General features: G+C 33.6%; 1 protein-coding gene across 1 annotated transcript; it reads right to left on the bottom strand.

Moving 5' to 3' along the window:
• Positions 1–1,917: 1,917 nt before the first annotated feature.
• LOC142625352 (uncharacterized) lies at positions 1,918–6,605 on the bottom strand. The gene is made up of 2 exons (XM_075799031.1): positions 6,407–6,605; positions 1,918–3,584 (listed from the first exon to the last, which is right to left on the bottom strand). The coding sequence occupies exons 1-2, from the start codon at positions 6,603–6,605 to the stop codon at positions 1,918–1,920; spliced, it is 1,866 nt and encodes a 621-aa protein (XP_075655146.1).
• Between the last annotated feature and the right edge of the window lie 15,266 nt (positions 6,606–21,871).

Below are 21,871 nucleotides of genomic sequence, written 5' to 3'. Positions count from 1 at the left end.
GACTAGATAACTCATCATCACCAATAGCTGGTACATAATTGTCGTCATCTACCTGAACACTTACTCTTTTTCTTCCCACATTTCCAGATTTAGGCAGAAAAGTTGACAAATGCTTCAATCCCAAAGCATTTATTCTCTCTTGGTTTTGCTTGATTCTTTGTGCTCTTTCCATCTCATATTCTGTTATTTTATTATGAGTATCTTTGCGCTTTTTGGCCATTTCTGCAACTATAGATTTACATAGAAAATAAAATATAATGTCTATTCATTACAAATTCTTCCCAAGTACGAAACATAAATTGGAACATCAAATAGAAATATACATGAACAAATAATAGGGAATCAAAAATTATTAAACACACGTTTCCATATATAAAGGAAAAAAATGAAATCTACGTATCATAATCCATATCAGGATCCATATTAGAATCAGGAATGCTATGCACTTCATCTTCATTGTTATCCCTTTGTTCTCCCAAATCTTCTAGAATATTCTCAACTTCAATACCACCCTTACAATATTGAACATTGTCTTCAACATTGATAGGGACAACATCGCTAATGGCTTCTTGTTGGAATATTTCATTAGCTTCTGTTTGATCATTAGATTCTCCATCACCCACTTCTGGCACATCAAACACTCCCCTATATTGTACGAATTGCACAACATGCCAAGGTTCACCCCATTTGGTATCACGAAGGTAGAAAACTTGTTTCGCCTGACTAGGTAATATGAAAGGGTCATTTTGATACCACTGACTTTGCACATTAATACTTGTGCAATATGTCTCAGTTCGTATTGTTCTCCTTCGACCGATCTTATTACCAATATTGTACCATTCACACTGAAACAAAACAACTTTATATTGATACATATACTCCAATTCCCAAATTTTGCACACATGACCATAGAAGTCATGTATTTGTCCATCATAGTCCCCTTCTGTAGATACACCGCTATTCTGGGTTACACGACGATTGTCCAAGTCTTTTGTATGAAACCTTACACCATTGACCATGCAGACTGAGTATTCTTTCATTAGCAACTTATGACCATTTGCTAATGACCACATTTGTTTTGTAACTTCTGATGAGTCGTTCTCTTTCAATCTATAGATCTATAATGACATGCAACATGTGACATTAGTAGCGAAAAAACTATCAAGCAGCATAGTACTATTTAATGTGTCACAAGATTCAAAATTTCTTACACGTTTTTTGAACCACTTAGGAAACTCTCGTCGTTGTATTTGAGTTATGTCTTCTCCAATTGGATTATGTAATGTGTTTTTGTGTTCACTATTCAAAACAAGTGATTTATATTCAGCTAAGAAATGCAAATAATATTAAGGACAATTCAAGCATAATCAAAATATGACTTCACATACTCTAAATACGGCTCCAATTCGGGACAATTGTATAATAAATACCATTGAGCAATATCACGCAATTCACGTGACATCCCCACATCATTCTGCCTAGACCCGGTGGGTCGAGCTGTTTGTGAGAAAATCGTCAACCCGTGGCCATATTCACCACAATCTGCATTTCTTTCCCTTCGATTATGCACGGTTTCAGCTCCATCAAGATATAATGACGAGAAAGTAATACACTCTTTAAGAATGCAAGCCTCTGCAATTGAACCTTCTGGTTGAGCTCGGTTGGAAACATATCTTTTCAACGTTCCAAGAAACCTTCAAGGAAAAATGAATTGAGAGTATGACTACATATGCAATATAATTTGCTTTAAAAAAAAACATTCGGCAAACTATAATTAATGGATGGAGAGAATTACCTTTCAATGGGATACATCCATCTATATTGCACTGGTCCTTCAAGAATGGCTTCACGAGGTAGGTGAACAGCAAGATGAACCATTACATCAAAGAAGGCTAGAGGAAAATACTTCTCGAGTTTTCATAGTATGAGAAGTATACGTCCTTCTAATTTCTCCAAGTCGCTCTTCCTTAGAGTCCTAGAGCATAAGTCTTGAAAGAAACTACCCAACTCAAACAATACCGTACAAATGTCCTTATCAGCAAAACCCCGCATTCCAATCGGAAGAATCCGTTGTAATAGCACATGACAGTCATGGCTTTTCAGATTTAATAGTCTACCATTTCTTGTGTTCACCGACCTTGATATGTTTGCTGCATAGCCATCTGGATATTTGACTGATTTCAAAAATTCATAAAAACCATCCCTTTCTTCAGGATACAATGAAAAGAAGGCATGAGGCTTGTCAAATGATTCATCAGGACGTTCTTGGAGGTGCAAAACACTCCTTATGCCCATATTTTTCAAGTCCTTGCGTGCCTTGTCTGTGTCCTTGTTTTTCCCCTCAATTCTTAACAAAGTTCCAAATGTACTCTCACTAATATTTTTCTCAACATGCATGACATCAATGTTGTGTTTAAGCTTCTTATTCCTCCAGTATGGTAGCTTGTATAGGATACTTTCCTTTGACCAATTCGGTTCCCCAATAATTGGACGCTTTTTCTTGTTGTTTGGATCCTTTCCCAAAATTATATTTGACATTCGGTCTAATTGCTCATTTATCTTTTCCATCGGTAACTCCAATGATCTCATTCGTTTCTCAATTTTACCATTGAATGAACAACTCCTTCGCCAAGGGTGGTCCATAAGCAAGTAGGCTTGATGGTTAGTATATCCAATTTTACTTTCCAATGTCTCTGAATATGGTTCATCATTGCAAGTGTAACAAGCATGATAACCCTTTGTCCTCCACCCAGACACATTACCGAATCCATGATAATCATGTATTGTCCACAACAAAGCGACACGCATCTGAAAATGCATACCATAAGATGCATCGTAAGTGCGTGCACCCTCTTCCCACAACTCCTTCAACTCATCCACCAATGGCCTCAAGAAAACATCAAGCTCATTTCCTGGTTGATTGGGTCCAGGAATAGGTAAGGACATCATAAAATAAGGTTCTTTCATAACTAACCAAGGTGGTAGGTTATAGGGAATGAGTATGACAGGCCACATATTGTAGTTATTGTTCATATTCCCAAAAGGGTTAAAACCATCTGTAGCCATCCCTAACCTCACATTGCGAGGTTCTAGGGCAAACTCACGATGTTTCAAATCAAACTCCTTCCACTCTTGACTATCAGCTAGATGCCTTAATATCCCATCATTCACACGTTTTTCTATGTACCATCTCATGTCTTCAGCTCTTTTTCTAGACATGTATAATCTCTGCAACCTAGGAGTCAATGGGAAGTAGCGCAATACTTTTTGAGCAATCTTCTTACCACCTGTTCTATTATCCTTGTATCTAGGCGTCTGACACATCGAACATTTATCAAGGTTTTCATTTTCCTTCCAAAAAAGAGCACAATCATTTTTACACGCATGAATGTGCTCATATGATAAGCCCAAGTCACGTAATATCTTCTTTGTTTCATAAGTTGACCTTGGAACCAAGTTACCTTTTGGTAAAAGCTTACTCAACAAGTCTAGTATCATGTCAAGCCCCTTATTACTCAAGTTGGTTGTTACCTTCACATTTAGCATGTCAATGACAAACTTCAAAAGAGTGTAATCTGTACAACCTGGATACAGCTCATGCTATAAACACAACTAGAATCTTAACATATCATATTTTCTTCCTAGTAGAATAGATAGTTTCATATACAAATACAATTATAATAATTACAATAATTATATATTCAATAGTTTCATATAAAAACACAATTATAATAGATACCCATTAATAACTAGGGGTTTGCATGGGTCGGGTTGAGGGGTTTTTTCAATCCAACCTACCATGGTTAAGTTAAAGAAAACCTAATTCAATCCAACATATCAAAGGTGTCCAACCCATTATGGGTTAAGGTTTGAGTTAAAGGAACTCATTATGAGTTAAGGTTTGAGAACCAACCATTTCAGAAAAAGAAAAAAAAAATTGGGGGTAAGGCTGTCAACCTTGATCTCTTTCAAAAAGTAATAAAAGTGAAAATTTTGTGCACTAGATGCAACATTTTTATCAAATTGATGACACAACCATTTAGTTCGAATTGATGATACTACCATTTAGCTAAGTCACACTCTCTCTCTCTCTCTCTCTCTCTCTCTCTCTCTCTCTCTCTCTCTCTCTCTCTCTCTCTCTCTCTCTCTCTCTCTCTCTCTCTCAATTACTTGGCTTTCTAGCTAGAATTTATATTCCATACACCTTAATAATGATGTGCACATAGAGGCTATAGCTGTGAGAGCTATTGACAAAAATGATTAAAATTAATCGAAGAGTCCTTTCTAAAGGGAACTACATTATGACTTACATAGAACATATTACTTAATACTCTATTTAAAATTGACTCTATTCTAAATCTCGCTTGCAGTCATTAGCGTAAGAGGCATCTCAATATGTTTTTTTTAAAACTCTTTTATTATAGTTTTATTTATTAGTTATAATAACATTAAAAAAAAAAATATTCTCTATTCTATTCGTGTGTCATTAAAATGCTGAACGGAATAGAAAATATTCTTAGAAGGGATATAACAAAATTCTTTGATTGGTTCTTTCAAGAGAAGCTTCTATTAGGATTGATGTAGACAACAAACAAAACAGTTCTATTTTATTATAACAATATTATCACAAATCTAAATTATTTGGGAAAAAGAGTTCACCTGAGTAGAATACAAAGAGAACAAGTATAATTGAAAAGGCAGTTGCGCAATGAGGCATTTTCACTTTACCCAAAAAATATCTGGAAAATGTATTCCAAATTTCTAGTACCTAAATTACTACCGTATTGTAAGCCTTTCAAATATTCTCTTCCTTCTACCCATGTGTGTGTGAGTTTATTATTATAAAAAAAAAAACTTAAAATACTATTTATTAATGGAAAAAAGAATTTACCTGAGTTGAATACAAAGAGAACAAGCAGAAAAAACAAGGATTAGTCATTTTCACTAAAACCAAAATTACCAATGAATCCTAGTTTCCAATACTTCAAATAATATTGCCTAGTATTTTGAGAGGACCAAGCATACTTTGTTGGTATTTATAGAGTGCCAAAAGTAAAGAAGATAATTTGTATTGAACTTATCTTGCTAGATTATCCCAAAACAAGAAAACAAAAACTTATCTTCCAAGATTATTTCCACTGCAAAATAAGTAGTAAATTTATTTGGGATTTTAAGTTTAAGGCAAAAATCTAGTATATTTATTGAAACTTTATTAATGGGAGAATGAATTCACTTGACTTAAATATAAGGAGAATAAGTAGAAATAAGGCAGTGCACTAGGTGGTCATTTTCACTTGAACCGATATGGCAATTGTATTGAAATTTCTAAGAATTAAAACACAATTTCCCAATATTTTGAGAGGACCAAAATTAAAGAGCAATTTATCTTGCTAGATTATCCCAAAGTAAGTATTAGATCTATTTGAGATTTTGGGGCAAAAATGTAGAAAATTTATCATCAACAAAAATTGGATTAATCAAGTAATTTATGTTTCAAATTACATTAGTAAAATTCATTAATTTCTTGAGGTGCAATGGATTTTGAATAAAAAATAAGATTAGTTATAACTCTTCAATATGATTTTAAATATTTTATCAACTTTGATATATATAAAATGTAGATATTTAAGTTTTGTTTGACAATATAATATTATGCAACATAGGTTCTTGGGACCACACAAATACGAGTTAACAGTGTTCAAACTTGGTCAAACTTTTAAAAAAGTGTTTGGAAATATTTAGTTAGAAAAAAATGTGTAAAATTTAGCATTTGCATTAATTTTTTTTTACTGAATTAGTTTATCTACAGTCAACCTGGGTTAAAGATTGGTTAACAAGGGCATTTTGGTCATTTTTACCTCAAACATGAAAAGTGGGGTAATGTAATATCTAATTGGGATAAATTCCAACATTTTTAGCATTCCCTAAATCAAGGGATCAAAATGGTAGTTTTGTAATTTTTTGTGTAAAAAATGGGATTTTGAAACCCAAAATTAGGCAGATAAAATACAATATCAACCCTACTAATTAACACAACGCTTCTTCCTCTTCCTTTATTTATTATTTTTTCACCCACTAACCTTATCTATTTAAAGTTTCTCCTAAAATTAAGATAACAGTTGGAATACAATCTTGGAGAAAAGGTGAAATCCTGCTTGGCTAAAGCATTGGTTTTTTTTTTTTTTTTTTAAATTCTTTTATTCTAATTGCATATACTTTCTATAGATTAATACATGGCTGATATGAATAAGCCTAACAAAACACAACCTCATAGAAAAGCCATCACAGCTTCCATGACCATTTGGATGTTTAATAACACACTTTGCATTGCAACTATTGTCACTTATTCCTAAACAATTACTACATAATTCTCAGGGAGATTTAGCTGGAGGACATTTGTAATAACATTCACACACATTTGCACCACCAATAATGACGCAAGCTGCTTGACCATAGTAATGATTGTCCCTGCAGGCTTGACTATAACCTGCATTGGTGGTACATCTACCCAAACCAGCAGTACATAGAGCAGTAGCGCTCTCCGTAAGAAGCAGGGTACTTGACACAGCATCACAGCCCACATTATCATTACATATATAAACCATTTTGGAACTTTCAATTTTGCTTAAAATATTCATCATAATACTATTATTTTTAAATGTGTAATATAATTTAGGGATCGAGCTTTATCGTGAAGGCAAGTGTCTTCCATTGAAAGAGACTTATTATGGATTAAAGTCCGAGAACCAAACTTAAAAGAAAAAAAAAATTGGAGGTAAGATTGTCAACCTTGATACCTTCCAAGTTGTCATTTATAATTACTAAATTAAGAGATTTCCAAGTATTTTATTTTTTATAGTTATTTAAGAGTTTGTTTTATTATGGTTTTACTTTTTAGCTATAATAACATAAAAAATTCTCTATCAATGTATCGGGAGATACCGAAAGAAATAGAAAATGATCTCATCTCAAAAGGGATATAATGAAATTCTTTGATTGGTTCTTTCAAAGAACCTTCTATTTGGACTAATGAGGATGACAAACAAAACAATTTTATTTAATTATAAAAATATTATAAAAAATCTAATTCATATTGGAAAAAGATTTTACTAGAGTTTAACACAAAGAGAACTAGTAGAAATTAAAAGGCGGAGGCATTGTTAGGTGTTTTCACTTAACCCCAAATAATGTGTGGCAAATGTAATCCAAATTTCTAATACATCCCATAAAAAAAAAATTCTAAGACTTAAAATAAATTAAATAATACCGTATTGTAAGCATTTAAAAAATTCTCTTCCTTCTACCGTCGTGTGTGTGAGTTTATTTTCATTTTATTTATAAAAAAACCCTTAAATTACTATTTATTAATATGGAAAAGAATTTACCTGAGTTGCATACTAGGAGAACAAGTAGAAATAATAAGGCAGTGGAGTAGTTAGTCATTTTTCACTGAAACCAGTATGGCATATTTATCCAAAATTCGAATACTTAAAATAATATTGCTCAATATTTTGAGAGGACCACGAGTACTTTGATGGTACTTATAGAGTGCCAAAAGTAAAGAGGATAACTTGTGTTCAACTTACCTTGCTAGATGATTCTAAAAATTTAAAACAAAAACTTATCTTGCTAGATTATACCAATAGCAAAATAAGTAGAAGACCCATTTGCAATTTTAAGGCAAAACTCTAGTAATATGGGAAGTGTATCCGAATTTCTAATAATTAAAATACTATATTGAGGCGGCCAAAAGTAGAAAACAACTTATCTTGCTAGATTATCCTAATCGCAAAATAAGTAGTTGATCTATTTGGGATTTTGGGGCAAAAATCTAGAAAATCTACTGAAACTTTGTCACCCCCGAAAATTAGATTAGTCAAGTAATTTATGTTACAAATTAAATTAGGCTAACTCAGTCAAGTAATCTCGCTAGTAGCCATGCCAAATTCTCGAAGCTAAAAAAAAAGTAATATATATATATATATATATTTTATTTATTTTTTTTTTTTTGATGTCCAAGGGGTTAAGGTTGGAAAACGTATCTTGCTAGTACACATCAAAGTCTTTAAGGATATGGTGTAAAACTTAAGTTTTACACTCTCCAATCCCAACATGTTACATTATCTTCTTATCACATATTAGAAAATAATCACAACCACACACAATCAATTCTAACACCCAATCAATTCTAATACCCATCTGAAAATATAACTAAATTGGAAGTTTATTGAGATGTTATTATGTGTGGTAAAAAGAATTGAGTTTTAAGTAAAAAACAAATGTTGCAATCTCTTATTGGATGGTGTAAAACATGAGTTTTACACCCCATAAACACAGTCATAATAAATGTCTAACAATAAGATTTTGTTTTCCATATACAAAAATATTCATAATAAATGACTTTGACAACTACTTTAATTATAAATTTTCATATTTAGACAAAAAATAATAACAAAGAAATAATCTTAATGTCTAGTAGTGGGTTCCAGTCAGTTCAATTGGTAAAATCTCTGATGATTGTATAAGAGATCTAGGGTTCAATCCCTGCCTACACCAAAAACTGATTGGTGTCTTGGTCTGATAATAAAAGAGCTATCATCAGGAGTGGACGGGTTGAAACTCTCTCAAAAAAAAAATCTTAATGTCTAGTGTAATATTCAATATATAAAAGGTTGACCGCATAATATTTTATCACATGTACATGAGGCCTCCCATTTGATTAGCTTCTATTCCATATTTAAACACTCTATTAGAATTTTAAGATATCATTATATATACACACACACACACTTTTGGATTACTTCATGATATTTTGTCACTTAAAGTTTTGAGACCTCACAATTTTACACATAAATATTCTAATAAGTAATTTTTTAAATGATTTTAAAATCTTAACATATAATATTTACTTTAAATAATAAAATAGATAGCTTCATTTAAAAATACAATTATAATAATTACAATAATTATATATTAAATAGTTTCATATATAAAGACAATTATAATAGATACCCATTGATAAGATATGGGTGTACATAGATTAGGTTGAGGGGTTTTCTTAATCCAACCTTCCATGGTTGAGTTGAAATAAACCCAATCCAACTTAACCCATCACAGGGGTCCAATCCAACCCACGAGGATCGGGTTGAATGCATAAGTTAGTTTTTTTTTTTTTAAATAATAAACAAAATACTGATCATTAGAACAAAAGATTTATAAGATTACCAAAACAAATAACAACATATTTTTGTAATATTATTTGTATTGGTTTGAAGCACTGATCAAACCTAAGCATTGCACCAAACCAACACCAATAATAATAAATTTATAACCTTATAAACCTGAGCATAATACCAAACCAACACAAATTATTTTTTGGGTACAATAGCATTTTCATCCTTAAACTTTCATAAAAATTCATTTTTCATCCCTAAACTTTCGAAAGTTTGTTTTTCATCCCTAAACTTTGCAAAACGTTTGGTGCGTGCCCAGGATCATCTCCGCCACGATAGTGGGGTCACAATTTATTTGTATGTGGGGTTAAGTTCAATCCTACCTATAAAGGCCCCAAATCAGTATTAGTACCCCCCCCCCCCCCTTTTAATTCCCTCGAGCATCCCAATGTATTCACTCTATTTGTTTTCCTCACCTCCTCTCTCTTCTCCTCTCCAAAAAATGTCCAACCCTTTTTTACTTTGGCTTCCTACCCTCTTATAGTCCTTTGTTAGTTGGGTGATTGTCATTACCTTCTCCACTTACCCACACATTCTCATGCCCGCCAGAATCCCAAGAGATCCTCTCAAATTTAGAGGATTCCTTTGGAACTTGTTCTAGACGCCAAATAATATTCGGGAATGGGTCCCTCCTAGAACCATTAGTTCTTGGTGACCAATCTCATTAGGGCTGTGCACAGATTCCCTTTGTGGTCGGCTCCGCCTACCAACCTCTTAGGTACTCCTCAAGTATTGCCGCCCCAATTCTTGATACGCAGTCAGAGATCAAGCCCACTGTGATAAGGCCTAGGGTTATCTCCCTCATGTGTATCGGGCTTATATCACCGAACGGGACTTGGGCTTTACGTTGGGCTTTGTTCAGGTGGGCTAACTTGGTTCCTTGGGCCCAGCTCACCCACACATTCTATTTTATATCCTTCCATCTATGTCTATTTATTATATCCCACGTGGCATAATGGAATGCTTACATGGTATTTAACTTAAACCAAACCATTTTGTTTAAAAAAATTATAGACACATGGCTTGCCTTTATTGGCACACGTGAAAAACAATAATACCCACTCATCTCACTTTCCTTGCTGAACTATCACCATTATAACTCACTTTCTCTTCTTACCTAATAGCCTCTTTCTGTCTCTTATTAGCAAAATTGATAATAGCCTGTTCTTTGATAACAAAGATAGAGACTACCCTAAAAATCGTTTTATAGAAATCGCAGAAAAAGTGAAAAATAAGAAATAAAAACAATTGAATGAGTATTTGGGGTATATAGGTTTTGTTTAGAGATTGAAGGCTTGCACACACACATCTTGGAAGGTTTACTCAAGAGATTTGGCGAAGAAAATGTTGAAAGTGGTAGAGCTAGAGAGAGGTAGGGGTTGGGCTGGTGATGGGGTTTTCTTTGTTTTGTGAGTGAATAAATTCCTTCACCAAATCACACATGCCATTTTAAATTACATTATTTTACTATGAGGATTTTCGTTATTAAAGTTCAAAATTGAAAATCCCCAATCCTGAGCTCTCTCTCTCTCTCTCTCTCTCTCTCTCTCTCTCTCTCTCTCTCTCTCTCTACGTTGGTTTGTAACCTCTCTCATGTTGAAATCCAACAAATTTGAAAGATTTCTGGTATGATAACCATCAAAATCTGACTAGATTCTCCGCCTTCACTATTATTCTGATTTTAAGTTTTTGTGAACTTGAAAATCCTTGACATTTTGTTTGATTGGTTAGAAAAGTAAAAGAAAAATGAAAGGACATAAAGTAAACTCATAAAACATAATTAAACAATTCATAGCGTAATGCTTTGGATTTCGAATAGTGGGAAAACTTAGCTAAACCTAAAATAGCTTACTATAAATTACTTTCCTCTATTTCTCAGCTACCAAACAAGAACTATAAAAACTCATTTTCTAGTCAAACCTAGTTGGCTATGTATTGGCTTGGAATGGGAATGTGTTTTGCACGTGTGCGAATAAATGCATGCCATGTGTCCATAATTTTTTGAACCAAATAGTTGGTTTAAGTCAAATACCACGTCAACATTCTATTAAGCCACGTAGAATATAAACTAATGGACATAGACAGAAAAATGTAAAGTAGAACATTTGCAAAGTCTAGGGATAAAAAACAAACATTCGAAAGTTTAGAGACAAAAATGATATTTTACCCTTATTTTTTTGTACATCCAACCATATAATAATTAAATAATAAAACCATATAATATATTTTTTAAATGTACATTAAATATAGGTGAGTTGGGTTAAGTAATCTAACATCCAATTGGGATGAATTCCAACATTTATAGCATTCCATAAATCCTAGGATCAAAATGGTAATTTTTGTAATTCTTTGTGAAAAATATGGATTTTAGCACACAATATAAGTCATATAAAGTATAGTATCTACCCTACTAAATAAGACTATGCTTTTTCTTCTTCTCTTTATTTGTTTTTTTCACCCACTAACCTTATCTCTTTTAAGTTTCTCCTAAAATTAATATAACATATTTGGAATACAATCTTGAAGAAGCAAGGAGATTTTCTTGGCTAAAGCTGTGGTTTATTTCTTCTTTTATTCTCATTGCATGTATTTTGTGTAGATTAAGATTAATACATGGCAGATATGAATATGCCCAACAAAACACAACCTCGTCGAAAAGCCATCATAGCTTCCTTGACCATTTGGATGCGTACTAATGCACTTGGCATTTCAACTACTGTCACATATTCCTGAAGCATCATCAATACATAATTTTGTGGAAGATCCAGTTGGAGGAAAATCGTAATTAGAGTTACACGCTCTTGAACCTCCCACTCCCACTATGTTACAAAATCCTCGACCACCAGGAAAATCCGTATTGCAAATTGCATTGCAAATGAAATCGCTGCCACATGAGCCTATATTAGCAGCACATCTAATAGCGTTCACCGTAAGAAGCATGGTCCCTGACACAAAATCACAACCCACATTATCATTACATATATAAATCATTTTCGACCATTAAATTTTGCATAAAATATTCATCATATATATATATATTTTTTGTAAATTTATTATTATGTGACACAATTTAGAGGTCAAGCCTTAATGTAATGGTAATATTCTTCCACCAAAAGGGGCAGATCATGGGTTCGAGTCCGAGAACCAAAAATAAATTTGTGGGTAAGACTTTCAACCTTGATCTCTCAATACACATTTCTAATTTCTAATACTTAAGATACAACCTATTGTAAGTCTTTCAAAATTCTCTTCCTTCTACCCTTGTGTGTGTGAGTTAATTGCCACACTTGTTGCGCAGCGCTACAAAGCGCTTGGAAAAAAAACACCAGGATAGGCCTTTTAGGTCTATACCGACTCTTTTTGGGACTATCCAGGTCTATACTGACTAATATAACATATATTATATTAAACTAAAGTTGTTTAGCTTTTGGATGACCTCATAATATTTTTCATAGAACATTTTAAGGCCTCATAGTTTTATTTGAGTGTTTAAATGTGGAATAGAATCTAAACTCAATTAATTGTGTTTAAATTCTATCCCACATTTAAATACTCAATTAGAATGTTGACATATCATTCTTTTATATATAAAAAATGGTGGAGTAGATATTTCCATCTAAAAACACAACTATTATAATACACATTTTTTAGTCTATTAAGTCTTTCAAAAATCCTCTTCCCTCCACCCTAATGTATGTGAGTTTTTTGTCAAAAAAGAAAGCCATAATAAATACATATTAATAATTAACATAATTATATTTTTGATTATTCCATATAAAACACAAATCATAATTAATAGCTATTAGTAACTACAAAATAAAAATGCTTAACTTTTGGTTGACTTCAAGATATTTTGCCACATAAAGTTTTGAGGCATCACAATTTCACACATTGGTATTTTAATATTTATTTTTTTAATCAAGTTTATATTATGTTTTATATTTAAACACTAAACTAGAATCTTAACATTCCATATATTTTTCTAAAATAGTAGAATAGATAGTTTTATATACAAATACATTTATAACAATAACAATAATTATATATTGAATAGTGTCATATAAAAACATAATTATAATAGATACCCAATAATAAGAAGGGATTTGTGTGGGTCAGGTTGAAAGATTTTTTTAATCCAACCCACCATAATTGAGTTGAAGACAACTCAATCCAAATAAACTCATAATAGATGTCCAACCAAACCCAACTCAACCCAAGTGGATTTGGTTGGATCCACAAGTTGGAAATTTTTCTTTTTTATTTTTAAATTCTAATAATTAAAATATCAGATTTATAAGAACAGCAAGCGCTCTAAAGTAAATTTTTTACCTTAAAATATTATTTATTAAGAACAGCTTGTCCCTAGATCTTCTTCCAAACAGATTGTCAAAGAGAGACTGAGCTATCAATCTGTAGAGGCAAAATATAATCCGAGTAAGAACCTTTTAGCCAAACTTCACGAATATAAGACCGAGTGGACAAAAGGCCACACTAGTTTATCCTCAATGGAGTTTTCCCTTAGAGGAATCTTTTTGACAAAGGAACTCATTCTCAATATCTCATTTCTTATTTTTATATATAACCCATTAAAATAATATAAATTACACAATGAGTTAAAGATAAAGAGAGAGAGAGAGACAGAGGGGAAAGTGAGAAAGAAAAAAAAAAAAGAAAAAAAAAGGAGAAGCAATTGCTAGAGTGAGATTGTACTAGCTTGTGGCTAAAATCTTTTAGATATAGACACCAGATGTAGAGATTTTTGGTGTTTGGGGTTTAATATTAGTCATTGGCATGTTTTACACCCCCATGGGCCAATGCTAATGCTTTTAGGCCATAGAAATATAATATATTATATCTTTAGCAGCATTGCCAGCAAATTCTAATTGTCAAGCAGTTTTTTTTTTTCCTCATATTTTTGCGATATCTTACCTGTTTTAAGTTTGATCTGGGCCCTTGAACAATCAAATTGAAGGAATTTCACAATCTGCCATTTGGGCTAAATATTTTCTTGATCACACGATTAGATCTTTTTGGTCAAATTGAGATCAAATATGTTCTGACTTCTGACTACGTTTAAACTTGGTCAAACTTTTAAAAAAGTGTTTGAAAATATTCAATTAGACAAAAAAAGTGTAAAATTTAGCATTTGCGTGAAATACTTACTATGGTCAACCTAGGTTAAAGATTGGTTAACAATGACATTTTCATCATTTTTACCTCAACACATGAAAAATGGGGTAATCTAATATCTTTTTTTTTTTTTTTGATAAGGGTAATCTAATATCTATTTGGGATAAATTCCACCATTTTTTGCATTCCCTACATCATGGGTTCAAAATGGTAATTTTTGTAATTTTTTGTGATAAAAAATGGGATTTCGACAATTGTTATTGATTCCGTTCCGTTCCGGCCGGAACGGCTGGAATTTTTCGTTCCGGTATGCAAACCGGTACCGGGATACCCAACGTTCCACCTCGGGCTAGATTTCGGGCCATTCCGGTCCATTCCGGCCAATTCCGGCCGAGATGTGAATTCCGGCCAGTACATGATTTGGCCTATGGAAAAAAAAAAAAAAAAATTTTTGATGGCTAATATTATGTTATAAATTTTGTTGGCTTATTAGTTATTAATTATTATGTGCTTATGTAATGAGTAATGACTTGTTATAAATCTTCTTATTGTTTGATGTTGTATTGAGGTTTAAGACATAAAAGTTAAGACTAAATGTTTTGTATTATTTGATGTTTAGTTATTGTCTTGTAAATCTTCTTATTGTGTGATGTTAAATAGATGTTATATTGATGTTTAAGACTTAAGAGTTAAGACTAAATGATTTGTATTATTTGAAATTTAGTTATTTATTTATTAGAATTGACAATTTTATGTTTTACAAGAATATATATAATTTAATTTTTAGGAACCCGAAACACTTTAAAACGGTACGCCGAAATCGGCCGGTACCGAAATATTCCATTCCACTGGACAAACCGAAACGGGGTCCGAAACGGTATTAATAACAATGATTTCGACACCCCAAATTAGGCGGATAAAATTCAATATCAACCCCTCTAAATAATACGGTTCTTCTTCTTCTTCCTTTTTTATTATTTTTTTTTCACCCACTATCCATTTAAAGATTCTCCTAATATTAAGATAACATTTGGATTACAATCTGGGAGTAAAGGTGAAATCCGGATTGGCTAAAGCAATGGTTTTTTTTTTTTTTCCTCTTATTCTAATTGCATGTATTTTGGGTAGATGGCAGATATAAATATGCTTAACAAAACACAATCTAATGGAAAAACCATCAGAGCTTCCTTGACCATTTTGCTGTTTTTTTTTTGGGAGAATCCAGACCCAGAGGTCAAGTATTATACAAAGAAGAAAAATTACAGAGAATCCCTGTAACAAAAGGAGCTATATCATCAGGCATGGATTCCATCCAAACCTGTAGCTTATTGCCTGACTTAGAATGTCTGGCAAGAAGATGGGCACTAGAATTGCCTAAGCGGTTAACATGGATGAAGTTACACACCCGAAAATGAGAAGCTAAAAGAAGACTATCCTGAATTACATGTCCATATTTTGGTTGATCCACCTCTTCAGCCAACAAAGCTTTAATAATGACTTTAGCATCACCTTCAAAAACTGTCTCGAAGATACATAACTCTTTTGCAAAGATTCAGGCCCTTCGACAAGCAAGAGCTTCGACTGTAGCCACAGACATAGGAATGGGTATGCGTTCTACCAAAGCACCAATCACCTGGCCCGAGGAGTCACAGATAACTACTCCAAATCCCGCCGCTCCAATTTTGCTAAATATCGCCCCACCAAAATTAATTCTATACATAGGGGGGATTGGGGGTATCCATCTAACAGCTCTGCTTCGCTTCGTTGGGACCCGATGCTCCTGCACCTGAACAGAATGATACTCCATTAACAGGGACTTTGCTCTAGCTCGGATTTCATGATACTCCATAATAGGTTCCCCCGCCCTGGCTGCATTACGCCTATTCCAGATTAGCCACACAGTCATGGCTGGAAGATTAACATCAATCCTATCTCTCATCTAGAACATCACCTCTAAGAAATCAGCAAAGAGTTTATATCTGTCTTGTACACTTCGCATTTCTTAGAACATCACTTCTAAGAAATCAGCAAAGAGTTCATATTCATGTACCTAAACCATTTTGATGTTTAATAACACACTTGGCATTGCAACTATTTGTCACATATTTCTAAACCATTAATACATAATTTTAAGGAGATCTAGCTGGAGGACATTTGTAATAACATTCACACACTTTTGCACCTCCCACAAGGACGCAAGATGCTTGACCAAAGTAACGATGGTAAAGGCAGGCATCACCACAGCCTTCATCGGTGGTACATGTACCTAAACCAGCAGTACATATAGCAAAAGCCCTCGTCGTAGGAAGCATAGTAGTTGACACAACATCATAACCCATATTATAATTACATATATAAACCATATTGGACCTTTCAACTTTGCATAAAATATTCATCAAAATATTATAAATGTGTAATACAATTTAGATGTTTAGCCTTAACGTGATGGAAATTGTCTTCCACTTAAAGGGACTCATTATGAGTTAAAATCTGAGAACCGACCTTTTTGAAAAAATTGGAGGTAAGACAATCAACCTTGATTTCTTCCAAAGAGTAACAAAAGCGGAAGATTTGTGAACTGGATACAATTTTTTTATCAAATTGATGACACTACCATTTAGTTAAGTCACTCTCTCTCTCTCTCTCTCTCTCTCTCTCTCTCTCTCTCTCTCTCTCTCAATTACTTTGCTTTCTAGACTCATTCATGCCGCAAGTTAAACAAACACCAGAGCGTGCAATAGAATCAGACAAACTTGGAGGCAATGGCAAACACGTGAGAGCCAGAAAAGCAATGGACTCATATGGAAGTGGAGCATGCACACAGGGATTAGGCACCACCTACCTGTACCCAGCCAATACAGGGTAGGTCGACCACGGGTCAGAGGTAAAAAAATGGTGTGGTCTGGCCTTGGAGAGAAGAGGGAGCCTATTTTGGACTCCTGCTCAAGCTCTTTTGGGAGAAATGTCCTACTGGAATGACATCTCATCCAAAAGTGGTAAACATGAGTTGGAATCACTAGGTGCATGCTATAGAGGTTGGTAAGGGAGAAGTTTAACCCTTATCTGGATGGGAGTGTCAAGGGAAGTATAAAAAAAAAAATACAAAATGAATTTTATTTGGGGATGAGGCATGGCACAGCCAACACAATGTAGTGGTGGTGGCTAGCCAGCTGGCATACCAGTAGGCAGCCTTGGAAGGACACCCACAATAGGCCAAAAGCTGTTAAGGGGTAAAAATGGCAAATCCTGTCATGATAGACAGTATAAAAGGCCTTAGACGTGCATAGTGAACGAGGAGGAAAAAAAGGAAGAAAAAAATGGCAAACAAGAGATATGGAAAAATAAAGAGAAAGAAAGAAAGAAAGCAGAGAAAGCGAAGAAAGAAAGAATACAGAAAACCAAAGTAATGGGAGAATATGAGTTATAGAAGTAAAAGCATGTATCAATAGGCTACCCATTTCTTTATGAGTTATAGAAGTAAAAGCATATATCTATAGGCTACCCATTTCTCTCTCTCTCAATAGCCCACTTTCTAATGAATCAAGAATCCAAGATCAAGCCATCTAGGTCATTTTTCCAAAGTGCGTAACTTCTGTGGCAAGAGCCCCTTTTGAGGTTACCCACATTTGAGATTGGTTCCCATTTGGACTTGAATCTGTTAGAGAGCCAAGCCCATTCTTTTAGTAGACTAATCTTCTTTCCTCTTGTCTTATTAATGACTAACTCAACATCTTGCTATTAATCTTCCTTTTTCGTAATCATGTTGTAGCTGTTCATGTATTATTGTTATTATTAGTAGAAGATGCTTTAGTTAAAATGTTTTAGTTGTCCTGCTGCATTGCGTTTCTTGCTATAACATTTGTAACAGTTTTTCCTGCCGTGAGTATGTGATACACTTAAGGCTCTTACCAAGATGCGTCAGCACAAGAAGGGCTCAACTTGTGCACAAGTTGGCTTAAGGTGTGTTTCAATTAGGCCAGTCTCGACTCTCCTACCCCAAAATCACAAGGCCGTGATACAACAAGAGCAATCCAGCCCAAAGCCCAAAAAGGCCCACCACATGCTTTTATATTGTAAACACAAAACTGCAGTAGCAATGAGAAAAGGAAAGAACTGGAAAAAAAAAAAAAAAAAAAAAAAGATTGTATTCTATTTTACAATATTTTCACAAAATGTTGATGTCGTTAACCTTTCATTGATTTTCATTTAAGCCAACCATTAATATCATTTTTTCATTTAGCAATAACCACTAATCCAATCAGCATTTTGTAATATTTTTTTGGAAAATAATTTGTATCTATAGCATTATTCCTCTATTCAAATGAAAGTTATGTTTATTTTTAGACTTTCTTAAATATATATATATATATATATATATATATATATATATATATATATATATTTGTACATTATCAAGTATGAGGGGCAAAATGATAAGGTTCTTTTAAAAATATTTAGGATAATTCCAAAAAAAAAAAACATTCCTTAATTTTTTTCAAAAACTTTGGAGGGCCAAGGCCCCCTTCTGTCCTTGTGATGGTCTGCCACTGGAAATACCGAACGGAATAGAAATTATTCTTAGAAGGGATATAATGAAATTTTTTAATTGGTTTTTTCCAGAGAAGCTTCTATTTGGAATGATGGTGGACAATAAACAAAACAGTTCTTTTTTTATTTATAATAATATTATCACAAATCTAAATTATTTGGGAAAAAGAGTTCACCTGAGTCGAATACAAAGAGAACAAGTATAATTAAAAAGGCGGTGGTGAAATCAAGCATTTTCACATAACCCAATAAAATGTCTGGCAAATGTATTCCAAATTTCTAATACCTAAATTACTACTGTATTGTAAGCCTTTCAAAAATTCTCTTCCTTTTGCCCATGTGTGTGTGAGTTAATTTAAAATAAAAAAAAAACTAAAAAAACTATTTATTAATGGAAAGAAGAATTCACCAGAGCTGAATACAAAAGAATAAGCAGAAAAAACAAGGCGGTGGTGTGATTAGTCATTTTCACCAAAAACCAATATCACCAATGAATCCAAATTTCCAATACTTCAAATAATATTGCCCAGTATTTTGAGAGGACCAAGAATACTTTACTGGTATTTATAGAGTGCCAAAAGTAAAGAGGATAACTTGCATGGAACTTATCTTGCTAGAAAATCCTAAAAATAAAAAACAAAAACTTATCTTGCTAGATTATCCCGATCGCAAAATAGGCGAAAATGGGCTTTTGCCCATTTTGTGCAAAAAAATTAGCATGTTGCCCCATTTCCCAAACTGATTAAGGAAATGCCCCTTTTTTGAAACTCGATTTTCTCAAAATCGAGTTAAACCCTATAGTGACGTTTTAAAGAGCCTATAGTGACATTTTGGAACTCGAGCTCCATGAACTTGAGTTATAAGTAAAAAAAAAATAACTTGCATGGAACTTGAGTTCATGGAGCTCGAGTTCCAAAACGCCACTATAGGTCCTTAAAACGTCACTATAGGCTCCTTAAAATGCCACTATAGGGCTCCAGAAATTTTTTTTTTTTTGAAACTCGATTTTAAGAAAATCGAGTTTCGAAAGAGGGGCATTTCCCTAATTAGTTTGAGAAATGGGACAACACGCTAATTTTTTTGCACGAAATGGGCAATTTTGCCCATTTTCTCCCTGCAAAATAAGTAGTTAATTTATTTGGGATTTTAAGGCAAAAATCTAGTATATTTATTGAAACTTTATTAATGGGAGAATGAATTCACTTAAGTTAAATATAAGAAGAATAAGTAGAAATAAGGCAACAACTTAGTTAGTCCTTTTAACTTAGAGATTAAATTCTAATACCCATGGGTAAAACATGGGTTTTACACCTTGTCCTTACCAAATTTTTTGATGGTATTTATAGAGTGCAAAAGTAAAAGGATAACTTGTATTGAACTTATCTTGCTAGATTATCCTAAAATTGAAAACAAAAACTTATCTTTCTAGATTATCACGACCGCAAAATAAGTAGTTAATTTATTTGGGATTTTAAGTTTAAGGAAAAAATCTAGTGTATTTATTGAAACTTTATTAATGGGAGAATGAATTTACTTGAGTTAAATATAAGGAGAATAAGTAGAAATAAGGCAGCGCACTAGTTGGTTATTTTCACTTAAACTAATATGGCAATTGTATCAAAATTTCTAAGAATTAAAATACAATTTCCCAAAGGCTTACTACGAGCTTTGAAGAGATTAAGATGAAGGAGGATGAGTTGTTTGACGAGTTCTATGCCAAGCTAAAGGACATAGTCAACTCTGCCTTTAATCTTGGCGAAACTATTCCCGAACCCAAGGTTGTAAGAAAGGTGCTCAAATCTCTACCTGAGAGATTCCATGCCAAGATCACTACCATCAAAGAATCAAAGGACATTGACAAATTCCTTTGACCGAGCTGGTTGGCAACTTGCAAACCCATGAGTTGGGTTTGACTAGGATCGGGAAATCAAGCAAAAGTAAGAACATGGCACTGAAGGCCAAAAGCAATGAGACCGATGAGTCTTCTAATGATAAAGGTTCCACGATGAAATCCTACATCACTAGGCAATTCAAGAAATTTATGGAGAATGACAATGCGAAAGGATTTGACAAGGACCGAAAGCAATCCAGTTCTTCATAATTCAAGAGCCAAGATAGAGGAAAGAAGGATGCTAAAAATGGCAGTCATTACACCATTCCCTTCAGACCAAAGTTCTTTAGATCTCAAGTTTTTGGGCACATGAAACAAGAATGCCCAACATATCTCAAGACAATTGGGAAAAGTAAGGCTCTTGCTACTACCTTGAGTGATGCCGAGTCTGAGGATAAGTCAGATGACAATGATGATGAGGGAATCTTGAATTCCTTCACTGCCATAGTGAATCCTACTGAAGGGATTGTCAAAGAGGTAGATGAAGAAGAGGACTTGGTGGAGTCTGAGTTTGAGAAAATGGATGAACAAGATGACATCCATACAGCCTATGCTAAGTTGTACAAGGCTTCTGAGAAGCATGAGAAACTTTATAGGCTGGCCACCAAGAAGCTGAGTGCTATGGAGCTAGATCGAGAGGAGCTCTTTACAAAGGTTGATGAAGCAAATCAAACCATTGGAGCTTTGCGGTTTAAGAACAACTTCCTTGTTGAAAAGACAAAGAAGCTGTCGGGGGCGGTTTTTTGCGCATAGCCACGTGTTTGCTAGACCCGGATTTGTTATAGGGAGTCCAATTTGGAATTCAACATTGGGCATCCTAGACCAATGGCTTCTGGTGCATTTTAAGCCTACAAAATAGATAAAACCCAAAATCTTAGAATCATGATAATTGTTGAAATAAATAAATAATATATATTTAATTGGATAGATCTGATTAAATGGTGAGTTGAACGTTATTATTATGTATATCAAGTGATGTCCAATATTAGAAAGTAATCCAGTAATGAGATGAGTACAAAATAGTTCATATCCAGCAGCGGCTCATGGTTCATGTTCAATATAATAAGGT

The sequence above is a fragment of the Castanea sativa genome, chromosome 1, assembly GCF_040712315.1.
Source record: "Castanea sativa cultivar Marrone di Chiusa Pesio chromosome 1, ASM4071231v1".
Lineage (NCBI taxonomy): Eukaryota > Viridiplantae > Streptophyta > Magnoliopsida > Fagales > Fagaceae > Castanea > Castanea sativa.
Note: the sequence above shows the minus strand (reverse complement) of the source record. Positions and strands in the feature narration are given on the sequence as shown.